This window comes from Vombatus ursinus, unplaced genomic scaffold (assembly GCF_900497805.2).
Source record: "Vombatus ursinus unplaced genomic scaffold, bare-nosed wombat genome assembly UNPS02009205.1, whole genome shotgun sequence".
NCBI lineage: Eukaryota > Metazoa > Chordata > Mammalia > Diprotodontia > Vombatidae > Vombatus > Vombatus ursinus.
Genome location: NW_020948983.1, coordinates 5,981,388 through 6,002,367, shown reverse-complemented (window position 1 = coordinate 6,002,367; position 20,980 = coordinate 5,981,388). Strand labels below are relative to the sequence as shown.

The 20,980-nt window shown below is 35.1% G+C and overlaps 1 protein-coding gene across 1 annotated transcript in view; it reads left to right on the top strand.

The window, feature by feature from the left end:
* Positions 1-20,980, top strand: part of TRUB1 (TruB pseudouridine synthase family member 1) — a 44,358-nt gene that overhangs the window by 18,615 nt on the left and 4,763 nt on the right. The window contains exons 4-6 of the mRNA XM_027852121.1: positions 13,416-13,497; positions 17,298-17,370; positions 19,309-19,448. Coding sequence (XP_027707922.1) covers positions 13,416-13,497; positions 17,298-17,370; positions 19,309-19,448 — 295 coding nt within the window. The remainder of the gene's footprint in view (positions 1-13,415; positions 13,498-17,297; positions 17,371-19,308; positions 19,449-20,980) is intronic.

Sequence of the window (20,980 nt, the reverse complement as noted above, 5' to 3'; positions counted from 1 at the left end):
GCCCTGCATTTTTATGACTTATCACCTCCTTTGCTCATTCTCTTTCTTCTGTCTGAAATATACTCCCTTTCTATTTTAGCCTGTTCAATTTCTCTCCATTCTTTAAAGCCTACCTCAAATGCCAACTCTTCCAGGAAACTTACCTTCATCCTTCTGGTCAGTAAGGACCCTTGATATACATTGCTTCTTCCTCACTTCAGATTTTACATAACACTTGTTTTGCAGTTCTCTGTGTACTTATCATATAATGTTGTCTACTATAACTTTGTAAACTTTAAGGCAATGTACAGATTTGAACTATTGTCATTTTATTAAATCTGGACACTAAACTCCTAGAAGGTAAAAATTGGCTTTATTTTAACTTTGTGTCTCACTCCACCAAGTAGATGCTTACTAAATATTTGCCATTGATTTTGCTAAATGAAAAATCAGTAGTTAAATCTTTTCCATGCCTTTCTTTCTCCAAAGAATTAGAAAAAAGCTTTTTTTTTTTTTTACTTCTTACATGAACATCACTTAATTTTTTTTGTCAGTAGCAGAAGGTGATTGATTTCCCTTGGTGTGGTTATGTGCACACAATATACACCTACTGAATTTACTTGAAAAGAATAATTCCATAAATGCAGACTTCCTAAAATAAGTACACTTCTATCTTGACCTAGTCTAAGATTGATTTGAAAGAATTAAAAATAAGCCCAAAATGAATTCCTAGCATCTTAACAGAGCCTCCAGGTTTTGCCAGAAGTGTATATAATATGAATTAGGACCAAATAGGGCAAAGGACAAGTCATCTATAGTGTGAACTAAAAACATTTGTTAATATTTCTCTTAATTTGGATTTCTTAGATATAGATGAAAATTTTTTTTGGACATTTTTTTTTTAATTTTTAGGCAATGGGGGTTAAGTGACTTGCCCAGGGTCACACAGCTAGTAAGTGTCAAGTGTTTGGTCTGAGGTTGGATTGGAACTCAGGTCCTCCTGACTTCAGGGCTGGTGCTCTATCTGCTGTGTCACCTAGCTACCCCTATAGATGAAATTTTAAAAAGCAACAGATCCATATTCACTTCAATTCAACTAGCATTTATAAAGCATCTACCATGTGTCCTCAAGGAGCTTACATTCTACTAGAGAAAGATCTGTAGTCTTCTACAGTGAGAGCTCCCTAATTTTTTTGTAGAGTTCCTAGAAATATAAATCATTGCTTTCAATTCTGTATAACAACACAAAGTAATGACTGGTGAAAAATTGCTAGTAGGGTTATCCTCAGTCTTGCCCCAATAAGTGGACATGAAGCATTTGGAATTAAGATAGCCATTCTTCTGGAATTCAACAAACATTTATTAAGCACTATGCTAAGCAAGTGGTTTAAATATTTCCAGGCAATTTTGTTTGTACTGTTTGCTTAGTATACACATTTTAAAAAACATTGTAGGTAAAAGTGACAAATGACCAGTTAGTGAAGTTGAATTTTGGAAAAATAAATGTCTTTTTACTCGACTTTATTTACATAACGTGGCTGTTAAATCATTTGGGATTGTTAATAGTGCCATTAGCTAGAGCCAAATAAGCAGTAACATACTGCATCGAACTTAGATTTGGGCCTTGACCTGGGACAGAATTCTTAGAGCTTTAGTTCATGAATCTTGGGGCTAAAAGATGGGCTGTAGGAGTAGTCTTGAGATCCAGGTTGTGTGTATATAAAATGCTGGTGCAAGGCCTCCACCCTTTTCTTCATGTGGAGTTACTTTTCATGTAGCAAAAGGACTTGTTAAAGAGTTATTGGCATGGTGACTTAGTGGATAGAAGGCCAGCCTTGGGGATCAGGAAACTTTAGTTCAAGACCTGCCTTTGAAAGGTACTGGCTGTGTGACCATGCACCTTAACCTCTCAGTTCGCTCAGGCAATTCTAAGACTATTAACTACTCTAGTTATCACTGTGCTTTGGAGGAAATTTTTGCTCCCCATTGGAAATTCTCCAACCGAATAAAATCATGTCTTGACAAAAAACAAAACAAAACAAAACAAAACAACCATACACACACAATTAGGAGTGCCAATCCCAGATAGGGTGAGAAAAAATTGCTGCCCTTTGTTCCCTCTTCACCATTAGCTTGGACATTATAGGAGTAGCAGAACAACCTGAAGATAAAATAGCTAATGAGATAATATGTATAAAGATACACAGCTGTATAAAGATTAGCTGTTGCTATAAACTATTACTATCAACTAATTAGATTCCTCTGAACTAGAGAATAAGTCCAGAAAGGAAAGAAGAAACAGACTGGTACCAATTATTGAAGGGAAAGATAACCAGTGAAGGAGAGGGCTTCAAAGTATTTATTCTAGTCTTTCTCCTTCCAATCCTGTTGGTAGTCTAGAAGATTACAAGGTACAAATGGATCTGAAGATACTAGCATGAAATAGTTTTATTCCCATTTAGCTCTGGCAAAGTTAAGGGATGAGTATTGAAGACCCTTAAGAATGAAGTTCAGAAGACATGAAGAAAAACAGTTGTGAGTGTCAGAAAAGGGAGACTGATGTGGATGCATGGAGAACTGATTGACCAGCTGAGATTTAAGAAAACCCAACAAAACAGAGAATAACATGTACAAAGGCCCAAAGGAATAGGCACACTATTTTTAGGGAATGATGAGACCAGTTTGCCTGTAGTGGAAGGTTTGTATATAGAAGCAGTCAGAGATTAAGTTGAAGAAATAGATTGGGGCTAGATTGAGGAGGGCTTTGAACAATATGCTAAAGAGTTTGGATTTTATCCTGTAGACAATGGTGACTATTGAAGATGACCTCTTTACTATTAAACTTCTAGAAAGAGAACTTCTTTCATTTCTTTACCATATACTTATCCCTCAGCTCCCTGTAATCTGACTTCTGTCTCCACTATTCCTTTCATTAATGACCTTGTTGTTCAGTCATTCAGTTGTGTCTGACTTTTTGTGACCCCGTGGACCATACTGTCCATGGGATTTTCTTGGCACAGATACTGAAGTGGTTTGCTATTTCCTTCTCCAGTGGATTAAGCCAAATAGAGGTTAAGTGACTTGCCCAGGGTCACACAGCTAGTAAGTGTCTGAGGCTAGATTTGAACTCGGGTCTTGCTGACTCCAGGCCCAGCACTCTATCTACTGAGCCACCTAGCTGCCTCCTCCAACTCTCTCCCCTCCCCCCCCAAAAAGAAACACTTTCCATGTCTTTGGACCTAGTAATCGCCATGTCTGGTGGTCCTTTCACAGTCCTCTTGTAGCTATTAACACTTGCCTATTAACCTGTTTCCTCTCTCCTTTCCCCTTGACTCAGAGACTCTCCTGGCTTTCCTTCTATCTGGCCATTTCTTACTCTCTTTTCCTCTTTATATCTCTAAGTAAAGACTGTCCTGTCCTTCCTCCTCTCTGTACTCACTCTCCCTTTGGGGTATCATACAGTCTAAGGTTTCAGTTATCAACCTAACCCTGAACACACACACACACACACACACACACACACACACACACACACACACACACACACACACACACACACACACACCCCCCCCCCCTCCCATTCAGGTCTCTCCTGAGTTTCTGTCCATATTTCTAAGGGTACCACTGTTAAACTCAAATTAGCTCATCAGTTCCCTTCTAATGAAAAGGACAGGGTCCAAAAAAACCTCATGATAAGCTAGAAATTAGACTGGTCCAGGAGTCATAGTTGTTGGGAATGCCAAATTTGAAGGTCTGCAAGTTGCAAGCTGGGAGCCAGAGCAGAAGTATTATATCAGGGAAGTCTTATGCAAAGATTAGGAGGCGTGCTTTCTATTTTATACCTCAATGAATGTCTGATATGTTTGCCCTTTTCTCGGTAGAGCTGTGTGGCCATTCTCATGGGGAGCTTGCCACTACTCTTATATGTGGACCTGTGACTCTTTGTATGCTAGCATCCTTCTTGACATACTTAGTGGTTCTGTGGGAACAGGTTCTTCTCTCCACAAGTTGCCATGCCCTGATGATTTTGTCTCAGTAATACTCACATCTGTTTGTACTATTAGTTTACTGTTGTTTTATACCTCCATATGGTTCACACCTACTCTCATCTCTGCCCTCTCCAGGCCTTAAAAACTGCCACAAAAAATGTTCCTACTATGTAGTTCTGATCATTTCATTCCTCTGCTCAAAGTGGCTTCTTATTACTTGAATAATAAATTAGAAGTTTAACTTGGCATTTAAGGCCTTCTGCAATCTGGCTGCAGCTGACCTTTCCAGCCTGATTTCAGATTCCTCTCCCTCATGCCCTCCAGTCTCATGGATCTGTTTGCTGCTTCCCTAGTCTCTAAATACTTGAAATGTATTCCTTTCATAGCTGTCTTTGAAATGCTCTTCATTTAAGCCTCAGTTTAAGTGTTTCCTGCCCTATGAAACATCTTCCTCAACAGTTCTCCCCATCCTCTCATGCCTTATATTCTTGTTCAGCACTTTGGATTTCTTGTCCATTTGTCCTTCCTTGCCATGTTCTTGTGAGTATTTGTCTACTTTTCATGTTCCCTCTCTAGCCCTTCATTCTGTTTTACACATTTTCAGGGCAAGGGAGGCTGTCATTCATTTCTGTATTCCTAATACAAAGGGATACAGAGAAGAATGTTTTTCATGGAGTAGCTACTTGTATGTTCAATACAAAAATTTCCAAAAATATGAATCATGTTATTTGGTGTCATTAATAGTAACCTTTTAAAAATCATTTAAAGGTTTTCCTGGAAGGGTTTTGTTTTTTGGTTTTTTTTTTTTTTTTTTGTGAGGCAATCGGGGTTAAGTGACTTACCCAGGGTCACACAGCTAGTATGTGTCATATATCTGAGGCCAGATTTGAGCTAAGGTCCTCCTGACTGCAGGGCCAGTGCTCTACCCACTGTGCCACCTAACTGCCCCCCTTGTGCCACCTAGCTGCCCTGAAGGTTTTGTTTAAAGAACTAGTACCTTCTCATTGGTCACCACAGACAACATTTCCCTCCCACCCCTTGGATTTTTTCCCTCCTGTCTGGAGTGTACCACCTCTTCTCCTCTGCCTAAAACAGTCCAGCTGCCACTGACATGACTTCACTGATCCTCTCCCTTCCCCCCAGTTGTGAGGCCTCATTCCCTCTTGAAGTTTCTTTGTATATACTTTGTATTTCATTACTTGTGTATATGTTCCCACCTCTTCTACCCTCTCCGCACATAATATATTCTCCTTGAGGTCAGGGACTGCTTTGTATCCTCGATCCTAGCACGCTGCCTTGTACATAATGATTGTTGAAATGAAGAGTTCCATACTGTTCTAAGAAATTCCACAGATAGCAATCTTAAATAGCAATATTCCTTTAAAGACTACTTTAGTTTCTTTTCAAAGGGACCATCATTCCCCAAGCATGTTGTTAGTGCATTAGGTTACTATAGTACTGCATGTTCTATGCACTTTTCTCAAGTTAGGATGTATATTAGCCAGTTCAATTTGGGTCTTTTCATACTCTACTGAAATATTCACATTTTTATTAAGCATACTGAAAATTCTAAGTCTTCAAAATTGTCTTTATTGTTATTATTGTATATATTGTTTTCCTGGTTCTGGAAACTTCCCTTTGTATCAATTCATACAAGTCTTCCCAGAAACTATCTTTTTCTTATGGCATAATAATATTCCATTATATTCATAGATTATAATTCGTTCAGCCATTTCCTAGTTGTTGACCATCCCCTTAATTTTTACCTCTTTGATCCTACAGAAAGCTGCTATAAACTTGTACATAAAGATCCTTTACTTCTTTAATCTCAGACCTAGTTCTAGTATCACTGGGTCAAAGAGTATGCACAATCTAATGACTTTGTCAGCAAAATTCCAAATTGCTTTCCAAAATAGCTGGACCAGGGGCAGCTAGGTGGTGCAGTGGATAGAGCACAAACCTTGGAATCAGGAGGACCTGAGTTCAAATCCAGCCTCAGACACATAACACTTACTAGCTGTGTGACTCTGGGCAAGTCATTTAACCCCAACTGCCTCACCAAAAAAAAAAAAATGTGACAAAATAGCTGTACCCATGTTGGACCAACAGTTTCAACACACTGTATTAATCAAAGCCCCTCTAACATTGATCATTTTCCTTTTTTTTTGTCATCTTTGACAGTCTGGTAGGAATGAGGTGAAACCTCAGAGTTGTTTTAATTTGTAAGTGCTAGATAAATGCTATTAATTTATTAATTATATTTTAATTAATGAAAATTTAAATGGCTACTATCATTATTAGTGATTTGGAGGGTTTTTTTTTCATATGGTTGTTGATAACTTGAATTTCTTACTTTGAAAACTACTTTTGAAAACTTCATATCCTTTTGCCGTTTATCAGTTGGGGAATTTACCACCTTTTTTTTTTTTTTTTATTTGTTTGGATGGAATGACCGAAGGGAAAAAGAATGATTGTGCCTCCTTTCTTTAATATATTTCATTTCTTTTTTTCCCACTAAAGACATGAGGATATTTTTTGACAGTTCTGTTTTCTTAATATTTGCAGTGGGATTCAGAGAACATTTGAATGATTCAAGAGGAGGTTCTCACTGTCAGCCAAGGGGAAAAGGAATGATTGTGCCTTCTTTCTGTAATATATTTCATTTCTTTTTTTTCCACTGAAAACATGAGGACTTTTTGGACGATTTTGTTTTCTTAATATTTGTAGTTGGATAAAGAGAACATTTGATGGTTCAAGAGGAGGTTCTTATTGTCAAATTTCAAAGCAGAAAGTCTCAACATTGCACCAGTTAAAAATTCTGTTACAACAAATCTTGCAGATTGCTTTATTAGAGTGGAATTTTATTATAATTAAAATATTAATTGAATTCACCTTCCCAGTTAGAGGGTCTGGAAAATAAACATTTTCTCTGCAGTAAATTGGCAAACTGGGAAGCAATTAGAGGAGGATAACCAGGATGATCAAGGGTTTTGGTTAAAGAAACAGACTCTCTTTAGCCTGGAGAAGAAAAGACTTATGAGGACGTGATAACTGAATTCAAGTATTTGAAAGGTTGTCATGTGGAAGAAAGGTTGGAATTGTTCTGGCTAACCCCTAAAGGAAGAACTAGGATCATGGGTAGAAGTTGCAGAGTCAGATTTAGGCTAGATATAGGGGGTAATTAATGACCTAATGATGTAACCTATCCAGAAGAAGAATGGACTTGGCTTTGAGAGATAATGAAAATCTCATTAAAAGTATCGAAAAACATTCTGAATGATCTCGTTAGACATGTTACAGAAGTGATTTCTTGTTCAGTTATGGGGTTTCACCAAGTGGCCTAACTCTGACATTTCCTAACTCTGACATGTTTTAATTCTGCAAAGTGAAAGTAAGAGTTTAGTGGAAAAAGAAGTATAGTCACCTATATATTACTATCAGTACTTTCTTCTTCCTATTTTTTGTATCTTTGATGATGATGATTGTTTTGGTGAATAGTTTGAGAAGTGTATTGATTTAGAAGGTAAATACCATTAGATGTCAGGGAAGAAAATATATTTCAACTCCCAATAAGAAGAGGTTGTCAGGGAAACTAAGAACATTATAAAATATTTCTTTAAGCTATTTGGGGGAAAAGAGAAGGATCAAAGAAGGTATAGGAAACCTCAATGGTAGGTATGGCAAAATGAAAATTGATAACAGAGAAATAAGAGCTATTTAATATTCATTTTGCTTCTGTTTTCTTGGCTGAGGAGGATGACTTTGGGTCTGGAAAGGACAGAATAAAAATGGCTAAGAGGGAGTTGATATTCAATATAAATAAGGAGATAGTAAATACCTAGCTCCCCATGATAAATTCCAGACAGCTGGCCCAGATGAATCATGTCCTTGGGTACTGAAAAAACTGATGGATGTCACTATTTACCCTTTGTAAATGATAATTTGAAAATTCATGAAGAATGGGAAAGTCACCATGATACTGGAATAGGACACATTTTCCCAGTTTGCAATAAAGGCAACAGAATAGAGTCTGTACACTATTTAAGTAAGCTTGACTGATTCCTGGCAAAAATTCTACAATGAGTTGTTAAAGAGATGGTTGGTGATAACAAAGAGCCAGCATAGCTTTGTCAGGAGTAGTTTGTGCCAGACTACATGTCTTTTTTGGACAGAGTAACTAATTAGACTGGTAGGTCCAGGAGAATTCTGAAGCTCTGGTGTATGTAGATTTTAGCAAAGTTTTAGATGGACTGTCTCATGTAATTCTTGTGGAAAAGATTGAGAGATGTGGGCTGGATAATAATACAGTTAAATGGGTTTCAGACTAGTTGAATGGCCAGGCTCAGAATCACTAATAGTTCAATGTAAATTTGTAAAGTCTTCAGTAGTGTGACCCAGGAATATGTGCTTGGAGCTGTGCTGTTTGTCATTTTTAATTAGTGACATACTTAGATGGTATTGTTATCAAATTTGCAGATGACACAAAACTGGGAGGGACAGCTAATATACTAGATGACAGCCAGGATCCAAAAATATCTTAACAGGTTATAATGTTGGGCTAAATACGGAGCTGTGCTAGAGTCGGTTAGAACTAGCTTGCAAGAGCTGATTGTTAAATTTCCAGTGTGAGCACTTACACCTCAGAAATTGGCAAACAGTATAAATCATGGCTTGAATGATTGTTTTGTTGATTGTCTAGATTTAAGTGATGCAGAAAATGTTAATATGTGATTAAATTTTAAAATGTGTCTTGTATACATTTCTCCTGAAGAGTCAGTTGTTAAAACATCTGCCAGTACATCCTTAGCTAAAAATCTAATAAATAAAATGTTATAAGGATAAATATAATTTCTTTTTTTAAAATAAATTTATTTTTAGTTTTCAACATTCATTTCCATAAGATTTTAAGCTCCAAATTTTCTCCCATCTCTCCCCTCCCCCTACCCCAAGACAAGTAAATGAATATAGCCTCAACATATACATTCATGATAAATATAATTTCTTAAACTTGGGTTAAAAGGAACTATTTCATAAGAAGATGGAGGAGGCATGGTTAGATAGTTTTTTCCAAAAGAGATCTTGAGGGTGTTAATGATTGACTTAGAATAAGTCACTTTGAATCAACATAGTGATAAGTTAGCAAAAAGGTAATGAGATCTTGGGCCACATCAAGAGAAGCATAACTTCTAGGAATGAACAGGCATTAGGTCATCTGTCCTCAGCTCTGGTCTAGGTATTGTGTTCATTTCTGGGTATTAGTTTAGGAAAGGCATTATTGAGATGAAGGGCCTCCAGAGGAAGGTAATCAGAATGCTGAAAGGGCCTCTTGTCTGTGCCCTGTGAGAAGCAATTGAAGTGACTGGTAATGTTTAGCTTGAGAAGAAAACACTTGGGGGACTAAGGAGAGAGCAGGATAGGACTTGACAGCTGTCTTTAATATGGATTGGACTTTTTTTTTTTTTTTTTTGGCCGTGCAGGGCAAAAATAGGAACAATGGGTGGACATCATAAAAAGAGGCAAATTTAGACTTGATGTCAGAAAAATTTCCTAATAATTAGAGCTATCCAAAAATGAAATGGACTGCCTTGGGAGGTAGTTTTTTCATCACAATGAAAGGTTTTCAGACAGTGGTTGATTGACCAATTATTGGGTATGTTACAGTGCATATTCTTTTTCAGGTATGGGTTGGACTATATGGCCATTGAAGTTTCTTCTAATCCTTAAACTCTGTGATTCATTTCTTATCTCCACAATCAATAAATACAAAATAAAGTTAAATATAATATCTGATTAACTGGTGAACCGTCATGATTTAGATATGGATAGGAGGCACAATAATCCATAGTATTGGACCTGGAGTTAGGAAAATCAGAGTTCAAATCCTGCCTTAGACCCTTAGTCGTGTGAACCTGCACAAGCTACTTAATTAACGTTAAGTCTCAGTTTCCTCATCTATAATGTGGATTTCATAATAGCACCTAATAATAGCACAGGATTATTGTGATGGTCAAATGAGAATATATATGTATATATGTATGTATATGTATGATGTACATACATGTATACTATATAGATGTAGATATAAATAAATAAAATCTTTACAAACCTTAAAAATCTATATGAATGTCAACTATTATTATATAGAAATGTGCCTAATTTAGAGAATTGTCTTAGAAACTTTCCATTTCATGGGAGGAGGCTGAATAGACAGTTTTCATTATAAATTAGAAACTCTTCAGCATGCCTATTTTATGATAGACTGTTAAACATCTTGTATGTATAAGGCTTTGTGGGGAATGTACAAGAAGCGCGTGTACCAGGCATGATCCCAGCCCTCAAGAACTTTATAGTTTATTTCATAGGTTCATAGATTTAGAGCTGGAAGGGACCTTAGAGATCCTCTAATTCATCCCCCTCATGTTGTAGATGAAGAAACTGAGACCCAAGGAGGTTAGATTATGAGACTTGCCTAAGGTCACACAGGTAGTAAATAATATGCTTTGAATCCAAGTTTTCTTATTCCAAAGCTGGTGCCAGCACAACTAAAATAGATAGTAATCAATGATATCACATAATTGCCAAATGGATGATAGGCAGCAGGGAAAGTGAGATGAGAGTCTACAGTAAGTCAGGCGTATTTAGGAGAGATGTTGATTAACTTTCTCCCTCTAAAAAGAGTTGAAGTTTGCTAAGTAAAATGTCTCAAGTTAATTAGAAGGAAAGTAAAGGAATTCATGTAGTATCTATCTTACACAGTTATAGAAAGTGTTACAAAGTTAGGGCCTATTCAGCATGAACTCATTTTAACATTTATCCATTCATTATCTACCATATGTAAGACTTTAAATGTTAAGTGGGGGAAATATAAAGATCAATCAGGCATAGTCCCAGCCTTCACGTAGTTTCTAGTTAGTCTAGTAGGGTGAGATAAGATATGGAAGCCTTTGTTCAGGGTCATTTGTCTTAGACATTCTTTCTAACCAGAGCAACCATTCTGATGACTGTTACTTGGACCATTTATAATATGGAAAACATTTTAACATCTTTTTTTGTACTTGTATTCTATATTATAGGAGATAAGATAGCAGAATCATAGCAGAAAATGGATAGTCAACATAGTATGATTAAGAAAAGTTATCAACAGCTTACTTTTGTCACTAATATTGGCTTTTTAAAATGACAACGTTAATCAAATCTTTCTGCATAGTATGCACAAGAGAAAATCTTGAATTATTCTGTAATATGTACTCTGCAAACAAAGTGCCTTGCATACATAGTACTACATATTTGATGAATTTAATTAAATTAGATGAAAGTAGTGGCAGTGTCAAAGGGGGCATGGTTTTTCTTATAGACCATATAAAAGGTAGACATTTTTATTCCAACAGAATGATTGCTAGACTTGGAGTCAGAGTACCAGGTCTCAAATCTCAGATTGTATATTTATTACCTGAGTGACCTTGGGGGGAAAAATCACTTAGGAAACTTGGTTTCTTTATCTCTAAGAGTTGGATGAAATGACCTCTGAGGGTCACATATATACATACATTCATATGTGTGTGGGTCTGTATATATACATACATAACATATATATCTATATCTATATCTCTCTCTATATAAATTTTGTCTCATTTCTCCACTATGTCTACTATCGAGTTTATAGCCAATATTTTTGCTGTCATAGTGAGATTAATTAGATATTTCTTAGAAATACAATGAATTTCCCCTTTTTAAACATAAAAATTATTTTCATTAGGTTTTTTATAGTGTACCTTCAATGTACTAAACAAAACATGTTTCAGATATAGACAAGTAGAAGAATAAACAAAAATGTATTGTAGTTATTCTGGAATGATAAACAGAGCCTTTGATTAGTAATGGACTAGGAATGAGCTAATTCTTCACTGATAGTAACACAATTATTAATTCTAATAAAAATGAAATTAGTAGAGATGGAGCACAGACTCATTTCCCTCTTCAGAGATCTGAAAATATCTTTATTAGGAGGATATATAGCAGTGGATAGAGTTCTGGGCCTGGAATTAGGAAGACTTATCTTCCTGAGTTCAAATCTGGCCTTAGACACTTACCAGCTGTGTGATACTGGACAAGTCACTTAACTCTGTTTGCCTCAGTTTCCTCATCTGTAAAATGAACTAGAGAAGGAAATGGCAAAGCACTCTAGTATCTCTGCCAAGAATACCCCCAAATGGGGTCACAAAGAGTCAGACACAACTGAACAACAACAACAAATATAATGTCCATGAACTTAAGGTGACTTTTCTATGTAGTTTTAGCTTTTTATTCATGTTTTCAAATTGTTTAAGCTTTTTTAATACCTCTCATTAGGATTGGTGAATTAATTTTTGTTATATTTAAAAAGCCCTACAGTATTGCTGCAAGTTATCTCTGATTTCATCACTGTGGGCATTCCCTCACCAATAAGATGCCAACCCTTTCACACACTGTAAATACTTTTATGAATTACCATGGTCAAAAAGATGTGTCACCTGATAGATAAGATAACTAGGTTTACATATGAAAGCTATATACCTTAGTTTGTCATCAGACCTCTACTCAAAGTTTTTTCAGTCGAGTAAGAGCCTTCTGCTCTTTTGCCATTTGCTATAAAAGGTTTTATCCTGATCACTCCAGTTGTTAACTTCTTTTTCCACCCCATACCTCAAATTACTTTGCATGTAGTTTTCATTCAAGAGGAAGCTTGGCAGAGTAGGAAGAGGGTTGACCTTCAAGTAAGAAAGACCGGGGTTCATTCAAATCCTGCTTGTGAAACATAACTGGCTGTGTGATTGTGGGCAAGTTACTTTCTCAGTGCCCGCAATAAATTTGGTAACACTGGAAGTCACAGAGAAGATACCAACATTGGTTTTTACACTAGGATTTTCTACACTATTGAGACCACAGGTCCAGACCAAAAAAAATTATCTTTACTTACCTATGTGAGTGTGATTTTTTTTCCCCTAGTAAAGGTTAGTAAGTTCTTTAAGGGCAGGGACAGTTTTGTTTTTGTGCCTGGCATGGGGCCTTGTACTTATTAAATGCTTAATGAATTATATTGCACTTCCCTGGTATGTAGTCTTCAAGCATACAGTGGCTAGCTCCTTGCCATAGTTAGGCATCAGAAAATCACTTTAAAAGTTGTTCCTATTATATTATTTTTGTATTCTATATTTCATTGTGTATTTTTAGGGCTTAATTTTAAAAGTGACTCAGCTTTTATAATGTTGGGGGTCAGAAAATTTTCAAAAGTATTCTTAATTTATCAAAGTGCATTAAAAAAAACCCCAAATATGTAGTCATTGATTATTAGCTTAATTTTGTATCAGATTAATCATATTGGTTTAAACTGAAATAAAGTTTTGTATGAACCTTGACAAATTCATTAGTATTTTCTTTGTATGATTTGCTCATTTCCTTTCCCTATAGAAATATATTGCTACTGGAGAATTGGGGAAAGCTACTGATACACTGGATTCAACAGGGAAAATTACGGAAGAAAAACCTTATGGTAGGAAGTAAGCTTTATATTTTACTTCACATTAAACCTTTACATTACATTTACTTAGATTTTACTTAACATTTCGTTTTAACAAGAAGAAGAGAAATGGAGGCTTCTCTGAGCTCTGTTTTAAATTTAAAAACAATCTTAATAAGTGATTTCAATTTTCCAAACAATTTACATAAACCAAAGAAGATCAAAATGAGTGGATTAGTGAATCTGTTACCTTTTAGATTGCTATTTTCTTGAGAACAGAGAAACATGTATTTTTATCTCCTTCAGTGCTTAGCTCAGTGCCTTGTATTTAATAATCAAATGAAATAACCCATAAAGATCTTTGTAAACCTTGTACTACATAAATTTCAGCTATTGTTAATAATAAATTTAGGCCCTTAATAAATATTTTAATGAATGAACACATGGATTGGATTACATTCATTAACATTTTTCATTAAAATTGCTTCATTTGAAACAAATCTTGAGGGAGACCATTTCAAAATGACTCCTCTACTTTCCCTTCTTCATTCCAACTTCCTCCTCAGATCCTTTTGTAGTTGCAATTTTGAACTTTTTTTCATTTTTTTACCTACGTTACAATCTGTTTTACAGACTACTTTGTACTATTTAAGCAAGCCCATTAATTTTTGTATATAGGGTCACTGTTTTAAAACTAATTCTTTCCTCTTGTTATTGGAACATGTAAACATATGGCAGAGAAAGAGTATTTTCTCTTGGAAGTAAAATAGAACTAATTGGGGCCCATCTTAATTTATCTACCATCCCCTTTTTTTACTACTCTAAAAGAAAGATAAATGAAATGGTCTCCTAGCAACCTTCACAGTGCACATTCTATTTATAACAACAGTAGGTTTGTACAGTAAGTTCACCCCCATTATTCTGTCACAAAGTGTGAATTATTTGTAGGGTTTCTGTTTTTTTAACTCTTGCCTGTGGTTGATATTTTTCCCACTTGACTCAGTTTCAGGAGATGAATGCTTACCTAGTCTTCCTGTGTTCTTGTGTTGAGTTACACCATTGTCCCGTTAGGAAAGTGTTTAGGTAGGTGCTGGAACTCATTTACCTTCCTAGCTGTTAGAACTTCAGCTCTGCACTTTCTTTTGTACCTTGTTTGATCAATCAGCAAAATTTAAAATGCACTTACGTATCCTTAGGCTTTCTTTTAAAGCAGAGCTTTTGAATTATATTGCAATTCAAGTATTTTAAAAGTTATTTTGTACATATATTTTGAAAATATGATAAAATTCCAATTGGAAATCTTTTTTTTTTTCTAGGTAGGAAGGGTGAATACCATGTAAATATACTCATCTCAAGAATTTAATAAAAATAAAATTAATTTCCTACTATACTCTGCTTCCATGAACATTCAACAGTCTCCTTCATGTACATCTATAGTACTGTAGTGAGAACTGACATATAGATAATTCATTGTTATGATCCTAAAGCACTACAGCCTATACTTTACTTAGGTAATAATAACACTAATATTTATTTGAAAGATTTTCGTAAGGGTTCAGACAAAAAGTAAAATCAATTCTCAGTTAATTAGAATATTTAATTCACCTGTCCATATGACTAAAATTTTTTATTGTAATTTGTATTTATGTAACATAGTTTATATTAGGTAGTAGCCATATTTTACATATTTTAGTAAAGGCGTGGCCAGATTATGGTAGACTTTGAATACAAGGTCAGTAATATTGGGATTGATGCAACATTGAAGGATTCTGAACATAGGTTTCTGATAACCTATAATAGTCTACTTAAAAGTTCCCATTAATTGGGTTATTCTTTGATTTTATGTTTCACATGTAAAGGTTTTGCCATAACAACTTCCAACATGCACTTTTTTTCTTGTTGCCTTGACTGATTTATGAATCATTGCAGTGTTATCATTAATGACACTGTTTTAAACAGCTGCTGGACATTGTGATAAGCATTTGCCATCTGTGTTTTAGAAATATTCATTTGGTAGGTATCAATAGGAATTGTGATCGATGTTGTGGTGGAGCTAGAATTTTTCTTCATGGAATAAATTCTCTCATATGCCATGAGATGTCAGAGAAGAATTGAATCAAGAGAAGGAACACTTAAAGAACATAGAATAAAGCCTGCTAAATAAAAGTTTATTCCTAGTGAAACTTGCCTTTTTATGATGGTGATATGAAACTATTTCTTTTTTTTTTTATTTTTATTTTTGAGATTGAGTCTCCCTATCTTGCTTAGGCTGGAAAATTTAACCTGTTCCATTTTTAAAATTTGGGCTTGTTTGTCCAGCCTTGGGCAGCCTAATGGCCCAATACTCCCATGGGCTCACCATATTAGTCTAGACTTAGTGTGGCCACCTAATCAATTTTAGCCTTAACTACAACTCAGAACTCCCAAATTCAAGTGATCTACCATCCTTGGTCTCCCCTAGTAGAAGAGAATATAGACAAGCAACTATTTTGAAGCACTTGAATATTGCCAAAGTACTTGGTCTTAGGATTTCCTATACTTTGAATTTTTTCTGTTCCTATTTGAATTTAGTAAACTTTAGCTACCCATTCCTCTGTAGCTTTCAAGAATTGAGGTCGAAGTAAGGTCAGTGTTGCTTTTTTAGTATTAAAGTTTGGGGATGGGACGTCTTGTTTTTCTTTCTTTTTTTTTAAAATTTGATCAATCTGTAGAGCCCTTGGTATGACAAAGGCTTGTATACAACTTCAATAGAGATTAATCATGGGATTTTTGTTTGCTATTTGCCATATAAGATCTCTTGTAACAAATCTATACTAGAATAAAAATTATTAAGATATAATTCCCAAAAGGTGGAAGAAAAAGTAGGAAAGGAGACTAGTGGGAGTGTTGTGAACATGTGATGCTGCTGACTGTGCCCACAAATTATATAATTTTTCTGTGATTTAGATTGCTTATCAATATTTGGAAACTAGTTTAAAATCTTCAGATCTCGGCAGTTATGAAAATCTCCAAAAGTAGTAACAGTAACTATTGAGCTAAAGTTTACATTGAACTTTTGAAGTTCTTTAGTGACAGAAATATGTGTGTACTATTTTATATGAAAAAAGATAGAACCAAAAAGAACTGAAAACAAATGTCAAAAGTTGGATATTCTCTGTCTCAAAGTGTAAATTACCTAGTGACTGCATTCCTCTCCTTGGTTCCCCTTCCAGATAGATTTTTTGTTGTTGTTTTAAGGTGATTTGGAGATGGTGAGGTAAAAGTCAAGAAGAAGCAAGAACAAAGACAGCTGCTTGTTCATTTAAACAAAACTAAATCTAAGAATAAGTTTATGCCATTTTAGTAGTTTTCTGAATCTGACAGGTGACAAGGTAGGGTAGAGCATAATCCTCATTGAGACATTAAAATATTTGGCCCCTAACACATTGCCTGATATATGCTGCAGAGTGTTTATCTTTTTTTATTTTCTAAGATATTGATCACTGCAGGACAAATTGAAGGATTTTTTATTTTCATATCTTCCCAAACCCTTAGTAAGCATTGACGAAACACATTGATGGTCATTGGCCCATTTTTTCATGGAAACTAGGACAAAAAAAATCTAATCTTTAAAAAAAAATGCCTTTTTTCCCCATTTCTCACAGCAGTATTTATTTTGCTATTTCATGTTTTGAGAAGTAAGATATTGGTAGGTAATGTGTATATCATGGTGCAGCTTTAAAAAATAAAGTGAATACATTTGTAGAGCTTTGTCAGCATTATGAAAATGACATATATGTTTCTTTTGTCATGTGTAGGTAGAGTCAATATTTGTTTTCTTTCACATTTGGCAGATCAGATAAAGCAAGAAGATATTGAAGGTATTCTCCAGAAATTTACAGGAAACATAATGCAAGTACCTCCTCTGTAAGTTAATATTAATAATAGTAAACTTTTAATGTTTTCCACAGTAAAAAAGAATCATTTGAGTTCCTTTTATGTGTAATATGGTATCAGCAAAACATCCATTAAATATGATAGTGAGTGATCAGATGCATACGATATTAATTTAGACAAGATCCTGTGAACATTTTAATAATCTCTAAGAAATGCTATCATACGATAGAGAACACAGGAAGTGGTCTATCATCCAGATCCTGTGAACATTTTAATAATCTCTCAAGAAATGCTATCATATGATAGAGAACACAGGAAGTGGTCTATCATCCAGGCCTAGGTGTCGACATAACATGTTATGTGAGTGAACACTAAGCTTTGAGATTATATTTATAATATTTACTATCACTAGGCCTCTTTTTCTAACAGCAGATCGTATTTTCAGCACAGCTGTTTAGAGGTCACTGTTCCTATCTAATCTGAACTGATTCAGGGATATGTGTGAAAGGCATCTGAGAGTCTAATGCGCAATAGAGTGACTGAATAACAGAGTATGGAGACTGCTTTCAAGGACTAACAGCTTGCATTTCCTCATTTTCTTTTTTCTTTTTTTTGCTGAGGCAATTGGGGTTAAATGACTTGCCCAGGGTCACAAGCTAGTAAGGTCAAGTGTTTGGTCTGAGTTTGGATTTGAACTCAGGTTCTCCTGACTCCAAGGCCAGAGCTCTATCCACTGTGCCACCTAGCTGTCCCTCATTTCCTCATATTGCTAAGACAAAGACCAAGAATGTGTCTTCTGGCAGGCACAGATATGTTTCTGTATTTGTTAAATATAGTCTCTGAGTACATGGACATACAGGGATGAGATTGAATGGACATTGATTAATTATTATGTTTATTAACATTTGTTTGAGTATACTACTTGTTGTGTTGGCTAGTTTTCAGAAGGACAATTGAATCCCTGTGAAAAGTATTCTAAATGATTTAAAAGAATATCTAAATGATTAAATTCACAATAACTTACAGTATTTTATTTCATTTGGGTCATTAAAAGATATTTAATAATAATATTATTATTATTAATTAAAATTATTAATAAAAAATAAGATAAGTAACAAAATAAAAATGTACCCAAACAAGGTTTAGTCCTGAAAAAGACACTGATTAAATTAGTTTCCCTTATTTGGAGGGAAAGAAAACTGTAACTTGCTATACTGTAATGTTTGGGGTCACTTTTGACTTGAAAAATAGTAAATGTTGGCTGAAATATAAATTGCATTAACAGGAGCAGTGTGAATTGCACTTTGGACCTAATGATTAAGTATTTATTTTTTTGAATTTACTGAAGTCTGCTTTTAGTATCTTCTTTATAGTAGTTGCTTCAAGGCTTTCCTGTTTCTAATCATAAAGCTTGACCACACAACGAGATTTCTTAAGTGGACCATTTATTTGTTTTTTAATAACATTCAGCCAGAAATCTTAAAACATGAAAACTTCTTCTACGTGAAAATGAAGCACTTTCATTATTTGAGAAGTCATGAATAATCACATCATTGTTTTAGTAAATTTTGGTCATGGTTCCCTGAGAAATCTTACTTCATTCTTTCACTCTAGTCCACCCCATTCTCCTTCCTTTCATTCTACAGAATTCTGAAGTTTGGGGTCATGGTGCTAGGGACCACAGAGAACTGGACCAAGTCCACCAGGGAATTGGCTGAAGATTGGAAGTGGCACCATTGCTCAGTAAATGCCAGGATAAGATATATTAGCTTCAAAGATGTTTAAGGAATTCTCATTATCTCTGATACCATCATGACGTAAAAAATATTAATCCATTTTACCAAAAGTGAAATTTAAGTTTGACAGGGTGGAATGATTTGCTTCAATTAATGATAGATTTAATTCAGGGCAATCAGTTATTTGTGTACTACATTAACATCTGATGAGATTTTTTTCAACCTTTGTTAGCTATTCTGCTTTAAAGAAAGATGGACAGAGACTTTCTACTTTGATGAAGAAAGGTGAAGTAGTAGAGGCGAAACCTGCCAGACCAGTCACAGTGTACAGCCTCTCCCTTCAGAAATTCCAGCCACCTTTATTCACATTAGGTAAGGGAAGAAGTTTAACGTGCTAGTGACTCAATTTTCATGCGTTTTATTTTATTGTTAGATGCCCCATGGAATACAACGAAGATTTGTGTGTGTGATTATTAGACAATTTTTCCTAAGCAAAAATTTCCAAATTTCTTTGCTTTCTTTATAACACAGTTTAGGAGGTGGCCACAGTGATGTGGGGACTTAAAAATACTTTTCTAAATAGGCTGTGATTTTTATTTATCAAACTATCGATATATAAAGTTGGGATTGTTGGTCATGTGTCTTATTTTCAGATAACAGTATTTTATATTTTATAACCCTTTCCTCTTTTTGCTTATACCAAGTAGTTTCTCACCAGTGTTAGACTTAATTGGCATGAAATTTCTCTTGGGGGCAAGGGACTTTCTGAGAATGGTATAGTGTAATATTTGCTGATTTTGGAGTCTGAAAAACTGGATTTGAATCCTAGCTCTGCCACCACCCACATGACCTTTGGTACCTCTGGGCTTGATTTGTCTCATCAGTAAAATAAGGGGATTAGATTAGTTGACCTAGAACATCCTTTATTGCTCTGAATCTATGATCCTATATGGTAATTCATCAGAATTTCTTTTCTCCTTATAACCTAAAACATTTGTAATTGAAGATCCTTGGTAATCTGGAACTAAATGGAAAGGAGTATGTCTACTTAGGAAAAATCAGATTTATATTTAGGTTATGACATTTTTTAGCTTTTCCTTACCCTGTTTGCCTCTCCCTGAAAAATAATAATTCATAAAATTCATATAGTCTAGACTAGGGGTGGGGAACCTGCTGCCTCATATGGCCCTCAAGTGCAGCCCCTTGACTGAATCCAAATTTCATAGATGTTACAGATAATTACTTTTCACCTGTTCCTAAATGGTTTTACTTTTTAAAGTCATATCATACTCAGGTCTACCCCTTTAACCTCTTCCCTCACCCTCCCCTTTAGAGATGCGTTCCTTATCCTCTCCTCCCTCCCTATCCCTTTACTGTTTTATTTCTTCTGAATTTAGAAGACTTTTATACTCTTCTAGATATATACGTATTATTCCTTCTTGAACCCACTCCCGATGAAAGTAGGTTACCAGAACTACCAGTCTCCTCCCTCATCTAATTCTTTTGTTGATTCTTCCTCTTGCACCTCATTTGTATAAAATAATTATTCTTTTTAGCTGTTCTGAAATAGTTTTACTTTTTACAGTCCTATCATACTTGGATCTCCCCCAATTTTTCTTACAAACTACCCAGTTACTCAGAAAAATCTTAGACATACGTTGTTATATTTTATATATGTAAAAGGTAAACGATCTGTCCTTATCGAATCCCTTGTAATCAGTCTTTGGTATGTACCTTATGTTTCTCTTGGCTCTTGTATGGCAAATCTTCTGTTAAGTTCAGGTTTTTGTTTGTTTGTTTTCTTTTGTTTTTCTTAACAAAGTCCTTTAAGTCTGACAGTTGATCAGATGTCTTTTGTTTTTTCATTCAGCATTATGCTTAACTTTTCTGGGTATGATATTTTC